This window comes from Anser anser (assembly GCF_964211835.1).
Source record: "Anser anser genome assembly, chromosome: 1".
Lineage (NCBI taxonomy): Eukaryota > Metazoa > Chordata > Aves > Anseriformes > Anatidae > Anser > Anser anser.
The window spans coordinates 187,188,674-187,208,051 of record NC_139720.1 but is presented as its reverse complement, the minus strand read 5'-3'; the positions used below and the strand labels follow the sequence as shown (position 1 = coordinate 187,208,051).

Sequence of the window (19,378 nt, the reverse complement as noted above, 5' to 3'; positions counted from 1 at the left end):
TGCGTATTGTCTTTTACCTATCCATTCCTCACTGCTGTCTCGTAACTTCCCCAGAAACAAAATACAAAATAAATTGTGAAATCAACCATTTGCAGACACAGATCCTACGCTGAGTAACTTGGACTACTTTCTGCATTGTTCATTCAGTTCTTAGTAGAAAGAATACTTCTTTTTGTCAGTCTTTAAGTACTGGAAGCAAAATCATGCAAGAACAATGAAGAAAAATGAAGAGAGTAATGCAAGAGTATGATCTATAAAACACTGAAGAATTTTTTTATACTGGAAAGACACTTCATCTCAAATGCAACTGAGAAAATAAGTGAATTTTTACTATCAACTATTTTATACACACTTCTTGCCAGAAATGTGGTATTTTAAGCACATTGCTAATTGTATTGAAACAGATTGTTTGCTGTTTTTTAAGAAAGATTTCTCGCTTGCTTTACCTGAGCTGGTAGAAGCAGGAGACTTGCTGCGTCGGGATGGACCCGGGCTCTTGGTGGTGCTCCTACGTGAACTTGAAGCTATTTTGGTATAGGAAGTAGATTTCACCACCCGGCATTCTGAAAGACAAAGAAACCGCATAAGTTAGCAATTAAGAAAGCCAGCAAGATTCTGAAGCAGAAAGAGCATGAAAAGCACAAACACTTAGCCCACGCTTGTTTTCATTCATCTTGAGGAGTTTTATGGGAAAATATAAAATCTGTATAAATGGCTCCATTAAAATCCAAGTACAGTATGTACCACTTTGCAGACAAAGAACTGCTGCAGTAACCCAGACTTTCAAATACCATGGTTACTGCAGGTACTTAGTATAGCTTAATTTAACAGTGCCGAGACGACACTATTTTTATTTTTTTTTTTGCTTTTGAAGATTTCAGCACAAGTAATGCAGTGGTTTCTTGTAAATGATCCAGTTGCAATGTAAGCATTTTTGCCAGCCTAGGCAGTCTCCTCTAGCAGAACCGGAAGGCTGCTCTTATATATCAAAATGTTAAGACTGAAGAAGATGACGCAGGTGTCTGTCACTCATGAAAGGTTTGAAGAAAAGTGAAGCAGGTTTGTTGCTCCTGCTTAATCCTCTGGTGAGCAACAGCCCACATTGTGGGCACACGCAATTCATCACAGGTTGAGGGAAATGGCACTACTTGCTCATAAGAGACATCAGTAAAATCAATGAAGAGGCGAAATTACCCTCCCACTTGAGAACACTGCAAGATGTTCAGGTTAGAGTTTACATACACCCACACGGCTCTGTAGGCATTCTTGCATTACGCCTGCAAAATGGTTCTTGGCCTGAGGATGAAATAACTTGGTGTGCATAAAGCTGATATCTTGCAGTCATAATGGATACTAAATTAATCACCAGACATATTACAGAGTCAGGAAAAAAAAAAATCCACTTCTTAGCCAGTATACTATTATAAGTCTGCAGCAATGTTTACACTGTATGCACCTCACAATGTCAGTATACTTGTTTAAAAATAAATAGACATTTATTTCTGTATCAGACCTGTTCCCCATTTTCTTCCCATGGTTAAGTTTCTCAAAATAGGTTAAGAGAAATAAACAAGCCTTTTTTTTTTTTTTCTCCCTAGTCAGAAAATACTATGTACAAGCCTGCACATTATTTAGTCTTCACAGATGATCAGTGGAGCCTGTAACATAGTTTAGACAGATTAGAGAACAAAGAAATAAAATTGAGCATAACTAATTAACTTAAATATATCCACCAGAGAATGATGTCATGAAGTGTATTTCTCTTGGCTGCCCTAACTGCTTGTCTGTCGTCAAGCTGTTGAAGGAAATGGAAGCAAGAACTGATGCGTTACTGAAGGAATGCCCAGCACAGCTGAGAGCACAGAGGACCATGAAAAGCCCTGGTCTTACCAAAGAAGCCTTTCTTCCCAAACTCTCCCATCTTCCTAATGCCAAATAGCAGCTAATTTATTTCTGTTGACTTCTTATGCAATCCACTGATGGTTAATCTCATTGTTATAGCAAGCAAGGAGGGGAAATGGAGAAAGATACTTATTTATTCTGTTGTAAGAGTTAATTATCAATTGAAAACAGGAGGAAGCAGATGAAAGTTTTCAGTTAGACTCAACCAGGCAACTACAGCAGCAATCTTACACTGATGTATTTTTATGAACTGCTGCTCCAGAAATTGACAATAAATTTCAAATGCCAACAGGTTCTTTACCTTTCTTGTTAACAAAGATTTAAAATGTCGAAACACCTAATAGCCAACATAGAATCATAGAACACGTCTGATTTTGTAAAATTAAGACATTATCCAAGTCCCCATTCACAGGAATCAGTCAGGAAGGTACCTGAATTTTCTAACGGACAATAAACAAAAAACAAACAAACAAATGAAATAGAATGATCTAATCAAGCAGAAACCATAAAACTACAGTCATTGGCTTAAGAGCCTAGGAGGAAAATAGTCAGTTACTTAATGTAACATTCTTTACTATGTAAGAGGCTTTCCTCTACTTTCATCGTATGAAGAACACAATATCTGCATCCTTTTCTTGCAATTCTTGCTACACACTGCACCTTATCTCTCATCTTACTACACTTATTAACACTTACTTAAGTTCTGAATACCTTATAACCACCCAGAGTCAGAATGAGGTTACAGATAAGATTTTGTATTCAAACAGGTATTTCCCCTCACATTACTGGAAAGGACCATGCAGAAGGTAGTATGAAAGACAACAAGAGGCACTTAAATGCACATCCAATTTATGTTTCTATCCTACTGATAAAATCCTGCCTCAGACAATATACAAGACAGCACTTATTTTCATCCAACTCAGCCAGAAATGAAAGAAAATAATAAAGTAATTCTCCTTCACCTGGGCTTTGTCACACATGGACAAAGAGCATATGCGTGAACTGAAATGCAGAGGTATTTTGTCACCATTTTCCTTCTCCCCTGGCAAGAAGCGCTCACGCTTATATGCTACGAAAGGGTGTTACTGTTTGTAGGAAAGAGGGAGGCTGGGAGCCACCAGGAGATTTGACCACCCCTCACGACTGACAGTCCCCTTTATAAAGAGTGATATTAGGAGTGCTCTGCAGGTTGCCCTGATGGGCCACACATAGACCATAACCTGTTATTTGTGTAACCCTGCAGTAGTGGCATAGTATCCTAGGAGAAACCCACCTTCCACAACTAGCTGAAAAACAAGTCTTTTCCCCCTGGAGAAGAAACCCTTGTGGATGATCACATGTAGGTGAGGCCACACCTGGAGTACTGTCTTCAATTCCGGGCTCCCCAGTACAAGGAAGACATTGACATACTGGAAAGAGCCCAGTGACGAACCTCAGAGGTGATGAAGGGACTGGAGCACCTCTCCTATGAGGAAATGCTGAGAGTGCTTGAACTTTTTAGCCTAGAGAAGCCTCTTCCTACCACGCATCACCATGAGGAGCCCAACTCAGTGTGCTTGATGGAGACTCAATGGCTTCCCCACAGGAACTGGGTGCTGCTGGTAGGTTGCCCCAGGGTCATCCTGTCCCCAGGCTGAACATCACCAGCTCCATCAGCCGCTCCTCACATGGCCAGTGCTCCAGCCACGCATCATCATGATGGTCCTCTGCTAACTCCTTCCAATTTAATGATAGCTGCTTTGAACTGGGGAGGGGGGGGGGGGGCAAAACTGGAGACTATCCCAGACATGGCCTCCCACGTGCTGAGCAGAGGGGACTGACCACCTCCCTCTCTCTACTGGATCCGCTCCTGCTCATACAGCCCTGGATCTGTTAGCATCCTTTGCTGCCAGGGCATTCTCTCTTTTCTAGTCTGTCAGAGAATTTTCCCCTCTTTCCTTGTTTTTCTACTTATACAAACCATTTCAAAATCAGTTATGAACGTCTTTGGCACGATTTTCTTTTTCCTCACCATAATAATTTCCAGGTCGTGAAGTTTTAAAAGATCATAGTTCAATACTCTCGCTGCTCAAATACCACTGTGAACCCCAAGGTAAGTTCTGTCAAGAGCCATTTTTCCTCTAGGTTTACAAGTTTATTCATAAATGACATGGGCTACGGCATGTGCTGCAGATCCAGGCAAACCTTCAGTGCTTCACATACTAGGGCCAGGCAACTCATGCTATAAAACACTAAAAAGACTTGCAGACACAGGCAGCATATTACCATGGTACTTGTTGCAAAAAGGTCTGAGCTCCCATGAACAGTTTATGTATGCAATTATGCTGTCACATTACGTTTGGAAAATTAAGTTTTACTGCAGGCAAAGATCCCACTCAGTAACCACACAACCACGGCTTGTCTCCTCTTAGACATTACCATAATCTGCCAGTTTCTATAGGAAATCTATGTGTACATAAAGAAGAAGGGAAAAGAAAACAAAACAGTGTGGTTTTCAAAACTGTACTTTCTACTCGGTATCTATACGGGTACAGAAATATGTACTTACCCTTTCCTCACCAGCAGTGTTCCCATAACTACAACAGGTGTTTGGTAAGCCATGAAACAGAATAGCATTTTTTTTCCCCCAATTTTCTTTTGATGACAAAACTGTACCAGAAATAGATCTGAACTCCTGACAGAAGACAGTTATGCTGTCTTTCTCACTCATGTGGGCATGCTCAGCAAAGAGAAAACATGACATTTTTCTATCGTGTGTTCAGTGAGGAAAGAAATGTTTCACAAAGCCCTGGTCCTTCCTCTCACTGTCGACGAAGATTAAAGCAACAAAATGATGATACCCATGGTAAGCAAAAGAAGGTCAATTTCAAGGTCTGATCCCAGACTTTATTGCTTTCCAACTCAGAATACCAGATAAATAAGAATGTTTTTCCAGCCAAAACATCTTGCAGTAAGATGTTCCATTGTGTAGCTACAGACCGAACTACAAAGTAGGGGGAGATAAACACAGACTACCAGCAGTGAGACTAACAATGTAGCACTGCAGTCCCTTTACAGCATGCAATATTACCACAGAGGTCTGAGGCATTTAATGGACATTAACAACAATAAGGCTGAGAAAAAAAAATAGGAGATATCCCAAGGCTACTATGTGACATTGCTGAGACACCTTTGGGCCAAGACAAGGAACAGAAAGTTCCTGAGATTGCACGGTGATGTTAATGAGTGGTAGCAACTGGTACAACTAATAGGGAGCCCAACATACTTACCTGCGAGCTCCTGATTATTCCTGTTGTTGAATGTATGTAGTATAAGCACGAGGTAATTCAGGGATGCTAATGCACAGAATCATAATGCCTCCAATCTCCAGATGTGAGATTTGAATGTGATGTTCCATTTCCAAAATGCTTAATTAGCTTATATGTTCATTAAATTTTACAATGGCAAGAAAGCAGCAGAGAGTAACTAATCTGCAATAAATGTGTCAGAAAATGAATGAATTTAACATGTTGCTAGAGAAGGTTGTGAAAAGTTGTCTAAATTACCATGAGATCAAAAAGGTTTACTTGTCAGCTACTCAGAAGTTGACTGTATGAACTTCTCGAGTTCTTCCTGGGCTAAAACATCACTCTCTGTTGCATTTTGCCTGTTTTGAGGGCTGTGTGTAGGGGATAGATACTTATTTTTTGGTATCCCTGCCAATCTGTTTCTCCGGGATGAGAACATTTAACTTGGTTTCAACAACAGCTGTATCCTACAGATAAGCAAGCCAGGATCAGCGATGTCCACGCTTGTTGGTAAGCCACTTTACTATAAGCCTGAGGCTTGTACCTTTTACCACTGCTTAAAGATGTTAGCCTCACTAGCAATGTCCTCAGGCCAATCAGTAGATCATTACCCCAGATTTTAGCTTTTAATGTTGAGTGATTTGTTCCATGTAGCTAATTCGTAATGCAGCTAATAAGATTTTACTTTTTAGTTGCATTCATGCCTTCAACTAAAAACAGTAATCTTCTGTTTGCAGAACTAAAATTCACTCTCTTCAGCAAAAGGGAAATGGTATCGCCCTCTCTAGTGGCACTGATATATAATGCAATTCACCCAACCCTACAGATGTATCACTGGCAGCTATGACTTGTAATTATGACATGTTCAAAAGGGTAACTATCAACCAGTTTCCAGAAAGGAAAGAGACAGGGAGAGTTTCACAGGGGCTTAAGCAATTTCTAATCATCTGTTTTCATGGTTGTGCCGACTTTAATTTTGTTCTGCATGTCTTCCCGTTCAATGTGTTTCTGATGCAGATGGACAGTGACGTATGGGCAGAATACAAAATCCTAAAGTTTTATCCCATGCACTAAGCTATCTGCCACTGTAAATACATGTTTTTTTGAGATATCCTATCGTTTGATTTGATTTCTAATCAGCAACCAACCCTCTGCTCATGATAAAGATTAGGAAGGAATACTGTTTATTTCAGCTGTGCCAAATTTTGTAGTAGCAAATACCTAGCCTTCCTTTTATTTTTTTTTTCCCTGAGAAACATGCTTTTACTGGCATATAAAATATTTTAAAAAGCTAAATTTTCTTTTATGTGAATGAGCATTCTCCAATTCTGAAACAGGGATAAATATTCGCTGACAAGAGAAAAGCTTCATACAACAATTCATAATTTGCAAGCTGTTAGAAACCTAAATAGCTTTATCCAACCTAACAATGCATTCTTATGTAGGTACTACTCCAAAAATGCTTTGTAAGTTAGAAATAATGTGTGTGTGAATTCAGTATTTGTGAATCTGACTGGAATATCATTTATTATCACAAATTTCTTGTTCTAATTCCCAACCTTCAAAGCCCTTATTTGTTTCCAACTTCTGTGAAATCAACCAGAAAGTTTTAATAAAAAGAGATATTGATTTTATGTATAATCAAAACAGTGCTTCAAGTATATCCTACTTTATCTTCAAACATGATCCTTTCTCCATCACTTAAAGACACTGACGGCAGGATTGAACTCATTTACAAGTAGACAGCTAAAAATACAATGCATAGGTATGAACTATTCACCCTACAATCCTTCCACAGCCAACTGAACATGCTGGTTTCTATGACTTGTCTTAGGAACCTGTAAATTAGAAAAGATTAATTTTATTCATGAAATGACCAGATAGAGATTATAGAGTTTGAGAACTGGTGAACATACCTTAACTACAAGCAGTATCTTTGTATGGGGCTGGGCTCTTTTACTCAATATAAGTTTTTTTGCTGTAATCTGTGATCATACTGTGAATAGATTTTATCTTCCTACCTTCTCCAAGTGTCAACCTTTTTGTCAGAACCACTTCTTTTTTGCTATATAAATGCTATAATATTAAATTTTACTTTTTGACAGAGACAGAAAAATTCCACCCCAGAGCAGTGATAATACGGAGATTAAAAAAAAATAATAAAAATTTTCTTGTCATTCAATAGCTTCACTGACAAGGTACAACATCTAAATATTTTCTAACTGCATTTGTAGGCAGAGACAATTAGAAGACTTCTTCAAAACCTGGTTGTCTAAATTAATCTGAAATATTTCCTACTGAAACCATGTGAATGAATTTTTATGTGTAAAATGCTACTTTCTGAAAGAGCATTATCAGAAATTATGTTTAAAAAGCTTGAAGACTGAGTTGAAAAAGAGAATTTATTTGCCATAGCTAAAACACACCTCTAAGCACAGATGTAATCTTTAACACGTATGTCTTGCATGTCTTGCCACATACTCTCATTTTCAGAGATTTTAATTAACATCGCCTGTTGAAGATACTTCACCCAAGCTGTTCCAGTGCTTATACAGATGTTCCTCATCTTTGCCGCTGTATTCAGAACCCATTCAGGTGGCATACCACCCGACCTGAACTCACCAAGATGCTGAAAAGTTATATTTAACTGAAATGATTAAGATGATACAACTGACTACAACTGCAACCAAGCGAATGATTTTTATATATGGACTCAGTGTTATTCTTCCTGGAACAAAGACGTGGCCAAAGGCTTCTTTCTCTTTCTGTGACAAATGCATATTTATTGGGCATATACTTTAACAGCAGATATTATTTATCCCTCAAATACCTCAGGTGAAGTCAGGAGAAACATCCGTCATTAGAGTGCCTTTACTTTATCTGCACAAATTGGATGGCATTTTCTTGGCATTGTTTTATTCATGCAGTTGGCGATGAAATGAGAGGACAGTACAAATTCAGTATTTCTTACATTTTCTGTTCAGCAAGATCAATGGCTTGCTTTCCTACTCAGCACACAGAGGTAATATTTGTCATATTACCTATTAAAAATCATCTTGTTCTTTACTTTGAGGATAAACAGACCTCCTATCCAGTCCATATGGTAAATATTAACATCATCCTAAGCATAAAGGATACAGGCATTCCATCATATTTTTTTGGATTCCAGCACAATGGAAGTGACAATGTTGCAGCCCAAAAATACTGGGGTTTTGGTACCGCTTGCTATCTGCTGGCTGAAGAGTATCGCTTGTATGAAACTGTCTTCATTCTCAAGTGACTCTTTTGGAAGTTTATAAGCTTAAGACCCTTCTGCAGTTAGAAAAGTAAAAAGTCCTCATTTACAGAACACTGGCTCCACGTGGAAAGCAGCAGTTAAAGGTATTACTGAGACACATCCATTTGAAATGGTCAACTTGAACACATTTTAACCAGGTTTCTTGAAGTTACAGGTTGTACCTTCTAACTGATTTGTGGTGAGAATGAAAAAATGTGTTTAAACTGAACATTCTATTCATTTCTGCCTTTAAAGCTTTTCTGAGTAAATCTGCATGTTTATAATGAACTTATCACTCACTTACTTTATCATGCAGAATAAAGTTTTAAAAACTTTCTTCTTCCCAAAGAAACAAAACACACTGTACCGGGATAAAGATTATTGTCACAAAGGTTAAGCACAAACCAAATTCCCATGGCACTCACACAGTTAATAGATTAGATTAGTAAGAAGTCTTGCACAAAAAGAGAATACACAAATAAAAAAATAACCATTAAAGCAGACAAATCTGAGAAGCCAACTGTTTAACTTGTTGTTTTGATGTTGTAGTTGTTTCAATTTTCTTTAAAAAGACTAAATGCAATTATGCCGATAACGTAAACTTAGCCACAGAGGGATTAGAACACTACAAGCAGAATAGGTTAGAGAGAGTCCTCAGATAAACATTTGCAAATTGGCTAGACGTGAAGACTGTTTAGGGACAATCTTTAAGCTATCAGGTGCTTGTTTTCCGAATTGTGAAGGGCAGGTGAAATTCCAAGAGACTAGAAAAAAAAATCAAGTGCCTAACTTAAAAAATGGGATAAAGCAGTAAACTGGGAGTTGCAGAACAGTCTGCATAACTTGAGTTTCCAGAAAAAAGAATCTGAAGGGAGGGTGCAGAGAGGACGGAGCCAGGCTCTGCTCGGTGGTGCCCAGTGCCAGGACAGGAGGCCGTGGGCACAGCCGGGCACCCAGGAGGCTCCCTCTGAGCACCAGGCAGCACTTCTGTGCTGGGCGGGTGACGGAGCCCTGGCACAGGCTGCCCAGAGAGGCTGTGGGGTCTCCTCCTTGGGGATCTCCAGAAGCCGCCTGGACGTGGTCCTGGGCAGCCTGCTCTGGGTGTCCCTGCTTGAGCAGGAAGGGGTGGTGGACATGATGATCTCCAAAGGTCTCTTACAACCTCAGCCATTCTGTTGTTCCAACAAAATACAAGATTATAAAGGAAACAAACAATCTGAAGCTTAGAAGATACTAAAATTATATGCAATAGTCTAAATAGTTTTATCGAGAACAAACTGCATCAAACTGGCCTTTCCATAACAGCATAACAGGGGGGGAAAGAAGAGATGAAAAAACTTTTTTTTTTAATCTGGAATTTGAAACCCAAGCCCCAACTTAGGCAAATATCATCTACAGAAATTGCATTTAAGACGGTTATTAGAAAACCAAGCCAGAGTAGTTACCAATAGTATATTCTCTCCTAGGTTTGACAAGGAGCTGAGGAGCTCAGCAGGGTTGTTTCTGAGCCTGGTACTAATCAATGTTTTTATTAATAAGCTTAGAATACATTTTAAATCTGGAGATGGCATCACCATAGGTAAAACTGTAATCACATTAGAACAACAGAAATGGTATTGAAAACTGGGGAGGTTATCAGAAAGAAAAAAAAAAAAAAACAAAGAAAAAAAAAAAACAGATACAGTTGAAAATGTCCAAAGCAGAATGTCCAAATCCAGGAAAATAAGCAACAGAAACAAGGTTGAAGCCAACTCACTATTTGAATCGGTTGCATAAATGCTAGACAACAGCTCTGCAAAGAGGGATGTAAGTGGGACACGTGCTGAATCTGAACCAAACTACTCGGCCAAAGGAATCATCGTCCTGCTGATACGAACAGGAGCACTGTGTGGAAGACACCTGAATTATTTTGTTAGGGCTACTGAAGAATTTGCTAACATAACAAATGAACTTTCGTGTAACCCATTCAGAAACGTGGTTTTCACCTTGAGAGGGTCGAGAGAACACCAAGAAAGATCACAACTTTGGGAAACATGACCAGTGAAAAAAACCTAATCTAAATCTGATTTATTTTTATTTTTTGGGTGGTCCTCTGGGGACCCAGGACCTAGACTTGATGACCCTTGTGGGTCCCTTCCAACTCGGATATTCTATGATTAAATGGGATCGTTAGCTCAGAATAGAGGTTATAAGGCAAAAAAATAGCAGACTTTAGTACATAACAAATTGCCAAGAAAAGAAGAAAGAAAAATAATTCCTACTTATCAGAAATAGGAAAAAATAGAATGATCTTAAGTTTCTACAAAGAATTCCAGATAATTAATGACACGAGGAAACATTTTTTTAACTGCAAGGAAAAGGAAGAACTGGAACACATCATGTAGAGGACCTGTTGATTTTCCCTAACTACAACTTGATGCAAACAGGTTAGTCAGAAACCTGTAAAGTCAATTTGGGTATAGCAGGTCCTCTTCTGGGACCTCTCAGATCCCTTCTACGATTCTTTTGATTAACTCTTCCTAGTATGACTCATACAAGGTACTCAAAAGGTTCTTCACTGTCAGCACTTCTGTCTGGATTTAGCTGAAAGATAAGTAAAAGGAAGAGACGTACTCTAATATAAAACTGACTTTAAGTCCAAGAGCATTTTAGTAAGGGAAGAGTGCTTGCTTAATGGATAAATTAAAATCAGTATAATTTCCTGAGTAGAGTGACTATTGAGAAATAAATCTTCTATTTGTCTTCAAAAACCAGACAATTGATTAGCTTTAAGAATTCCTCTCAGCAGGGCACTAACAGAAATGATATCTCAAAATATGCAGACATTTTCCTTCACAGTTCAGGATCTTGTTGGCCAACATCCTCTCATACCATTAGGATGGAACATTCATTCCAAACCTACGATATGATGTAACTTAATACTGAGAGAAACAGATCCTGACTTCAGGGATTACATCACTTTTTACTCTAGTTGAACAGAGCTAACTGATGTGATGCTAGAGTTGCTTGAGGAGGCACACCTCTACCTCCCACAACTCAATCTGCTCTAGAAACATGTTTTTTCTTAAACAGGCATGTCCGTATGAAAAAACAAACAATCAAACAAACAAAACCACAAAAACTCACAAATGCTAGCCCAGTTCAGGAGTAGCTGTCAGAAAGAAACAAAATAAAAGCCAGCCGAGCAAAAATATGTTCACCCACACCATCTTCTGAACCAGTCTGGACTTTAAACACTTCAAGGAAGGGTTACAGGTTAAAATGCATCTGATGCTTAAATGATAATCAATATGCAGCAGGTAAACAAGGGGGGACAGGAGGAATGTTAACTATTTATTAATAAGACTATATTTATATACATTCAGATAGGTTATTGTTGGAAGCAATGCTTTTACACTATACATTTTAAAGTAATATTTTATTTATGATACTATACAACATTTCAGTGGATTGTTGGTTTTAGTCTCTTTTTTCGAAAAGTTATTTCACTACTCAATTGCACAAACTTAGATGATATTAGACAATTCCAGTTTGAGTTGGCCTCCAATTAAATGAAAGCCATTACTATGGTTGATAAAGCATCTTAAGCCTAACCAATGTTGTACACAAGAATGTTTCACAGTGACAGGTCACTTTTTGAATTCTTTGACCCACGTAATTTTTGGCCTGCAAGGCAAAAGGAAAATCTCTAGCCCTGTTTCTTTTCCACTAATTTCAAAGAAATTCAAATGTGATGCTATGTTTTTTTTTAAATAAAAATGAAATTCTCCTAAGGACTTGAAGAGGGCTGTCATATGGTTGACAAAACACTGGCTGCTTTTGAGTTGAAGTCGTGTAGCAACTATGAAAGATGAAAAAATAATTAATTTAACAAGTTCTGCCATGTTATTCTTTGTGAATCACCCACAATTTTCTCAGATATCTTCTTTATTTAAAGTCTTATTTCTCTGAAACATGCATTTAAAAGTCTGGGATTGTTCAATATTTAAAGAGCACTCCTAGTCTTGGAAGGGATGCAACACTCCAAAGCTGTTTCTGAACAGATAAGGAACAGCTAGCAGTAAAGACCTGATGGAAAGCCAATGTTTAGTAACTTATTTTCTATAAATATTCTCAAAAAGATACTCATTTTTATTTGAAAAGTCATTCCAACATACTTTTCTTACAATAATATTTCCCGCCCTCAAAAAAAAAACAAACCAAACAAACAACCCCACCAACAACTAAGAATCCCAAACACAGCTGAAACCAGAAGTTACATTAAAAATCAGACCTATTCACAGGAATAGAGAAAATATGTCTTCTTTCTCGCAAGCTAACTCACGGATGTATACAGCAATCTTGTTCAAAGTTACAAAACACTGAAATAGGCCGCAACGGCAGCAATAAAATATAGTCCCTGAAATTCTCAGTTTCCGTTCCCCCAATATCTGGAACCCAAGAAGCTTTCAGAGAACCTCACGGATCTGCTTCTTAAGCAAAATGCAGAAATACCAAAGACAAAGTATCCTTGTGGTAACTTTCCCATTTGCTCCCAACCTCCCTGTGGTTTTGTCAGTGTCAGTCCCAGCTTCCCATATGTCTGTTTCTCCCACAAAAAAGCCTCTGCACTTTCTCTGACACCATGTCCTATGAATAGAAAGCTCTCCCTGAGGCAACCTGCACAAGGCAGCTTCCCCCTCTGCATGATTCCCTGATGATTTTATAGTTTAAATATTGCAATCGAGATGATGTAACACAATGCAAAACAAACAGATGGGCAAGAGATGTAAAGCGTGGCCAGGCCTAAACTGGAAAACATCACTGCCAGAAATGTTGTTGGGCTTGCAGCTGCTGACATTGCTCCTGGGATGCGTGCACGCTGAAGCTTTGCTGGCAGCTGTGCTGCTGGCTGAGGTTTGCAGCATGTGGTTCTATTTAGGTGCCACAAGCTGGGCTTTGTTTGCTTACTCTAAATTTACATGTGCCTGCATGCGAACCTGTGGAGATAAAAGGTAATTCCAGATGCCAGAACTCTGTTGTATAGATCAGGCATGTTTTCCTACACTATGAGAATGCCACGAACAAATAGGAGTTTTTTAATGAGGCGTGTTTACTGCGCGACTGAATTTCAGAGATCTGGAGATACCATTTCCTTAGATTTAACTCGAGAACTGGTAGCAACCTAGCTACAGGAAAATGAAGCTCAGAAAGGTAAATGAGCATATGTTCAGCTCCGTGCTGCTGCAACAGGCTGCTCAACTGTGGGTGGGGGTTATTTAAATCCCACTTGGGCATCTCTAATATTAAACAACAGGAACTCTGCAATGGTGCTGAGGAAAAACAATCAGTCCCAGCCCAATTTCTTTCCTACTTATTATCTACCCCACTATCTTCATGTGACAGAAAGTGCACTTCATCAGTAATGTAAAAGCAGAGTACCAGAGACATCTCTACGGAAAAGTAATTCTAAAAACAAGGAAATGTTAGAAAAAAAAGGACACAGTAACTAAAATCTGATGGAAGTGCAAGGATAAATCACAAGAGAATGTGGTAAACCAAGTCCTCAAGAACTTTGATTGTCCAGCCTCAACCCCATCAGCCTACAGACTGTGACAGGAGACTGATGTTTCTGCAGCAGTTATGGGCTAAGGCCAGGAACGGCTGATGGGCTGAGCTATATGCCTTCGGTGACCGACCAAAACAGCTGAGGAAGAGCTGTAACATTCCAGCTCCTTGAGCTGTTCCAAAGAAGCTTCACCTCTGAAAGGCCCAACCTGAAGTGTAAGTTGCCTTCTTGCTTGAACAGGAGCTCCTACCCCTAACATTTACAGCTGATGAAGCCAAAGAAAAGCTCTCTCCTAACTTGTAACCTGGATATTCTATGGCTTTACAAGAGTAAAACAAAAAGCCTCACCAGTGAGAGGAATGCAGTGCAACTACCTGTTTCTAGAAGCTGAAATTAAGTATGATAAGTCTGAGTTATTTATAGATAAAATAATAAATACAGATCTACAAGTAGCATTTCAGATGGGTTCAAAGCCATTGTGGGGACAGAAGAGTTTTCAGAGGAGGAATAATGAATTCATACCTCATTTCCAGGAGAGTAGGGTTTGTAGGATCTACATTATCTGCCTTGCGTTGAAACAGATGAATGTACACAAAGATTTTAATTTTGATCATTATTTCTTTCATACCGTCACTGAAATTTATGTATTATGGGGTAAATATTAAAAACATATTGATAAATAGAGGCTGTCTGCATCTCTTCCCCCAAACCTAACTCTTCATTCTAAGATACTTGCAAATTTCGTACCAATACTTAAGAAGATAACACAGTTGAATTACATAGTTGTTATCTGCAAAATCAGTCCACTTCCCATTATTATTCAGGTGTCAGGAGACATGAAATTAATGGATTGATGAGGCAGGAGGATACGATGACCCATATACATTTTGTTGAGGCTTTTTTTTTTTCTGGCTATTGATGCAAAGACAATGGGAAAATTTATACAACTGCACCTAAAACTCATCACAGACTTCAAGGCAGAACACATCATCAGCCACAGATCCTACCCACAGGCACCTCATCAATGATTTAACATGACAGAGGGGATTGCAGCTTCATTATCTGGTGATATTTTATTTATTCACATTTAATTACTGCGTATCATAACAATCCGAACCTTGACTGCATTGCAGAAGATGAGGGAAGGAATGAAGCTGTTAGACTGGCTGTACTAACACATCTGCTTTGCAGACCTACAGGGATTCACTAAGCCACAATATATAATAAAAGTGAAAAAACACTTATATCCTACAAATGAGTTACAAATTCTCCACATTAAAACTGGGTGAAATAAACAATGATGTCTTTAAAATGCATGTAGTGGACACAAAGAAATCTATTTATCTTCGTTATATGTTGAGAGTGTTTGGACCAAAATCCCCAATTTAGGTGAACCATGAGGAAGAAAAAAAAATGATGGCAGGGAAAAAAAAAGTAACATGACAAATTAGCAGAACCAAACCTCTCCCCCTGTGGGAGGGAGAGGTGAAGGCCAAAGGGTAGATTAATCTTGCTATATCATATGGTCTTGATCTTAAAAATTTCTCTGCATGTTTAGCAGAAATCACAGGCACAATGGGGAGACTTTGAAAAGATCAGGAGCCAGAGCAGATTAAGATGAAATGGGGCCAGGTCCAAAAAGCCGTCAACCTCCCACCCTTTCCTGCAGACTCCCATGTGGGCAGGAGATTGTTTCGTGGCTCCAAAGTGCTTGTCTGTGCTGAGCTTGTTGATGAGTGTTCTCGCTCCCCGTGTGTCCGACAGAGCACTTCGGGCTTCTCTTTTCACAGGAGTGCGAGCTGCAGCTGTAGAGGCAGGTCTTTGTAACCCCCTGCGCTTCGTGGCCCCTAAATTACCATGTAGAACCTGAACCTGGCTGAGCCAACCACAAAAGTGGATCCACACGCGATCAAAAAAAAAAAGAAAAAAGAAAAAAAAGCTTTTAAAAAGCAAACAAAATGAAAAGCTTCCTTAGCTCCGCTTTAAGGCAATAATATATAAAAAAAAGGCTCAAGCAGATGATGAGGTTACTGCAGCTTACCATGTTACCGAGTGTCAGCTGAGTCACGGCAATTATCTGCATCTATCCATGGTAAAAGTGAGTTAGTGCAACATGGCTTAGCTGAGCCTACAATAGAAGGAGATTAAATTATGTGCACATGGACAATTGCTAGGGCTTAACTGATGTGCGATTGCTTTTCAAGATACTGAAATTGCTTGTGTATATGAACTTCAAGTCTACCAGCCAAGCAAATAATTTAGAATAAAAAAAATGGAGTGTAAAGTGTTTTAAAATCATCTCTTTATTCAACAAGACACCTGACCACAATACACGAAGTAGGAACCCTAAAAAGCAGTGCGGTGAGTATTGATCTGATAATTCAAATGTATCTGTATGGAAAACTGACCAATTTGCTTTCAGAGCAGTTAGGTGCAAGAGCATATGTCCATTCACATAAATCCAACAGCAGTGTTTTCACTCTCCTTTAAGATAAAAGATAATTTGTTCCACGATTTATGATCTCACTGACTTCCTGTATTGAATTAGGCAACTGAAACAATCTCTATCGTCCTGCAAATTATTATTAATACGATAGCATACACATACACAAACTGATGCATTTTATCTGAATTAATTGTGAGTATAACAAAAGAATTTTATGAGAAAAGGTTATACGCCAACTACTGACAAACTATTGCAAACATCCACTCAGAACTTTTGCGTTATGGAACATGTAGAGTATGCCAAACGCAAACACCGATGAAATTCCCGATTTGACACTGGCACAACCACCGTACTATGTAACCTCAGAAACCTCGTGTCAATCGGGTACTGTGCTGCCCTTGCTTACTTAGGAAGAGCAATGCAACAAACAATTTTATAACTTTTGCTACATATGTCTTCTTCAGTTGCTGTTTTTTTATTCTTGCTACTTTTTTTTCTCAGTTTCCTAATTATATGACCTAAATGTTTGCTCTTTCAATATTGTCCTACAAATGTCTACCAATCCAATTATTACTCACTGTACTACACAGAACCTTCTTTTCTTCCCTGTATTTTTTCCAGCAACCATAGCTCTTTGCTCGCTTCCCTCTAATATTTAGATGTTGTTTGGATGAAATTTGTTGGATTTCAACCCGGTGCAATGCACATGTTTATAGAAGGCAACGATGTGCATATTCCGTTGTCAGAAGCTCAAACAACAGAATAGCCATTGATGAAAGTTTTACTGTTTCTCATTCTCGCTTCCTCTTCACCCCCTGCCCTGTCCCAAGGTCCAAATGGAGCATCTGGGTGCACCAGATTAAATAATGGACCCTTTGTTTGAAGAAAACTCACAGGAACACTGGGCTTCTCTTAAGACAGGAGAGGTGAGTGCGTGGGAGACGGGACAGGAAAAAGTCAAGGAACCAAACCGAGACCTGGGATTCTTGGGGACAGAAAGTTATTACTTGGACATATGAAGTTCTACCAAAGATACCAGAGACTTAATGAGGTACGTTAGATGCTACCTGTCATGGCAACCTGGGGTTCCTCTGCCACTCCTATGCTTGTGGCAAAAGGCAGAAAAAAATCTCACCTAAATGTGGAAGGTTTTGTAGATGGACTGTAGTTCAAAGGCACAATGAAGAATTTGATCTCGTGTTATTTTTGTCTATTTCTGCACAACTTTCCACGTGTTAATGTTTCTCAAGAAGGTATATACTATTTTTTTTTTTTGCTAAGTTGCACCTCAGAGAGAATAAAGTAGCTAATAAAACCTGTAGAAGTTATACAAGAAATGTACATCATTTTTCCAGTTCAACTCAGTGAGGATGCTGTTTAGGTCAAGAGAACTCTACATCCATCCTTGGTTTAATACAACACATTGCTTTACATTATGGCAAAGGAGCAATTAACTTCATTGTAATCTGAAGGTTACTTTAAATAATATGTGAAATTCTGCAGGATTTATTTCAGATCTTATTTCTCTGGGTTCCCCTCCCCCCCTAAATCTCACAGATCCAGTCACTAAAGCTAACTGCAGATCTTCTATATCTGGACAATTGTATCCAACAAAAGATTTCTACATACGTAGGTATCTAAATATTTTACGGCTCCCCTAGCAATTGGAAATGGAAAATGAATCTCTATGGAAGCAATAGAATTGCAGCATAGCAGTGTGCTGCTGATCTCCACACGATTAATTTTATATCTCAGGCAAAAGCTATTTTTTCATTATGTACGTAGGGGGTGGGAAAATATGTGGTGATTTTTACTGTATTGGTACTATAGACGGGCAGAACACCTACATAAAGAAAAAGCCTTATGCTTCACTTAACTTCTGTGGCTTTATTCAAAAAGCTACTAAGCAACAAAGGAGATGAGGAATGGTCTTACCTGTTTTCACCTCTTTCATCTTACATGGAAAGAATCAATTGGTTGAAGCTGTTACCAGATACCGGGCCTACATTCTTGAGACTCAACTCAAAAGCTACCAGCTGCATGACCAGCGTGCTGTAAGAAGAGCCATGCTCCACACAGCAACAAGAAGCCCTGAGCCACCCACCCTAGTGAAGCTTGACCTTCGCCAAACTGGATTTCCCTAAGTTTACTGGTCAGAATCCCAGAAATTTTGCGGCTTCGTTAAAACAAACCTGTATGAAAAACAGAGCTCTGGATTTCATCTCCAAGTTCCAGACAGCAATGGAAAGAGGCTGCAGCAAAAGATCATTTTAGCATATGCATTAATAAAGAAAGTCTGTTCTCAAAGCATGCCATAAAAACAAACCAAGAAGCGATTCAGTCCTACTGATTTTTTTCCCTGTCATTTTCACAAAACTGTTCCTACTCCTTTCCCCATATTTCTTTGGAATTTCCCTAACTTTCTGCCTGTACATCATATTGATCGTATCTGAAAGGAACTGGCTGAATTCATTTAGCAGATAGTCAGCCTTCCTTTAATGCAGTATCTTACATCTTAGTTTTTATGGTTTCCATAATTAAATGGACCTCATATATTTTCAGCTTTACAAATGTGGTCTACAGGGCTAAATGTCTTAAAAGAGAAAACAATAGGAAACAGATTTTTGCAGTTTATTTCAATCTCAAAATATTTTTAGATTTTTTTTTAGAGCAGATGTTTAATATGCACACATCAGTGCACATTTTTGACTTGTACAACTTGATTTTACTTGAGTTGCCACCAAGGGACTATTACAATATATACTAGCTGAAGATGTTCTTGGATTGTGTTTGGCTGTATACAAAGCTTCTAGATATACTTCCTATTTTTTCCTGTATTTCCTTAATTAAATAATTACACATTTCTGCAGTGATATTTTAGATTTTTTAAATAATGTGCCTTTTTTTTAAACTCCAAA

At 38.6% G+C, this 19,378-nt stretch overlaps 1 protein-coding gene across 6 annotated transcripts in view; it reads right to left on the bottom strand.

Annotated features, from left to right (window-relative positions):
- Nucleotides 1–19,378, bottom strand: part of DCLK1 (doublecortin like kinase 1) — a 244,256-nt gene that overhangs the window by 79,883 nt on the left and 144,995 nt on the right. For all 6 annotated transcript variants that reach the window (XM_083849318.1, XM_083849317.1, XM_083849316.1 and 3 more), the window contains one exon: nucleotides 447–563. In XM_083849318.1, coding sequence (XP_083705444.1) covers nucleotides 447–563 — 117 coding nt within the window. The remainder of the gene's footprint in view (nucleotides 1–446; nucleotides 564–19,378) is intronic.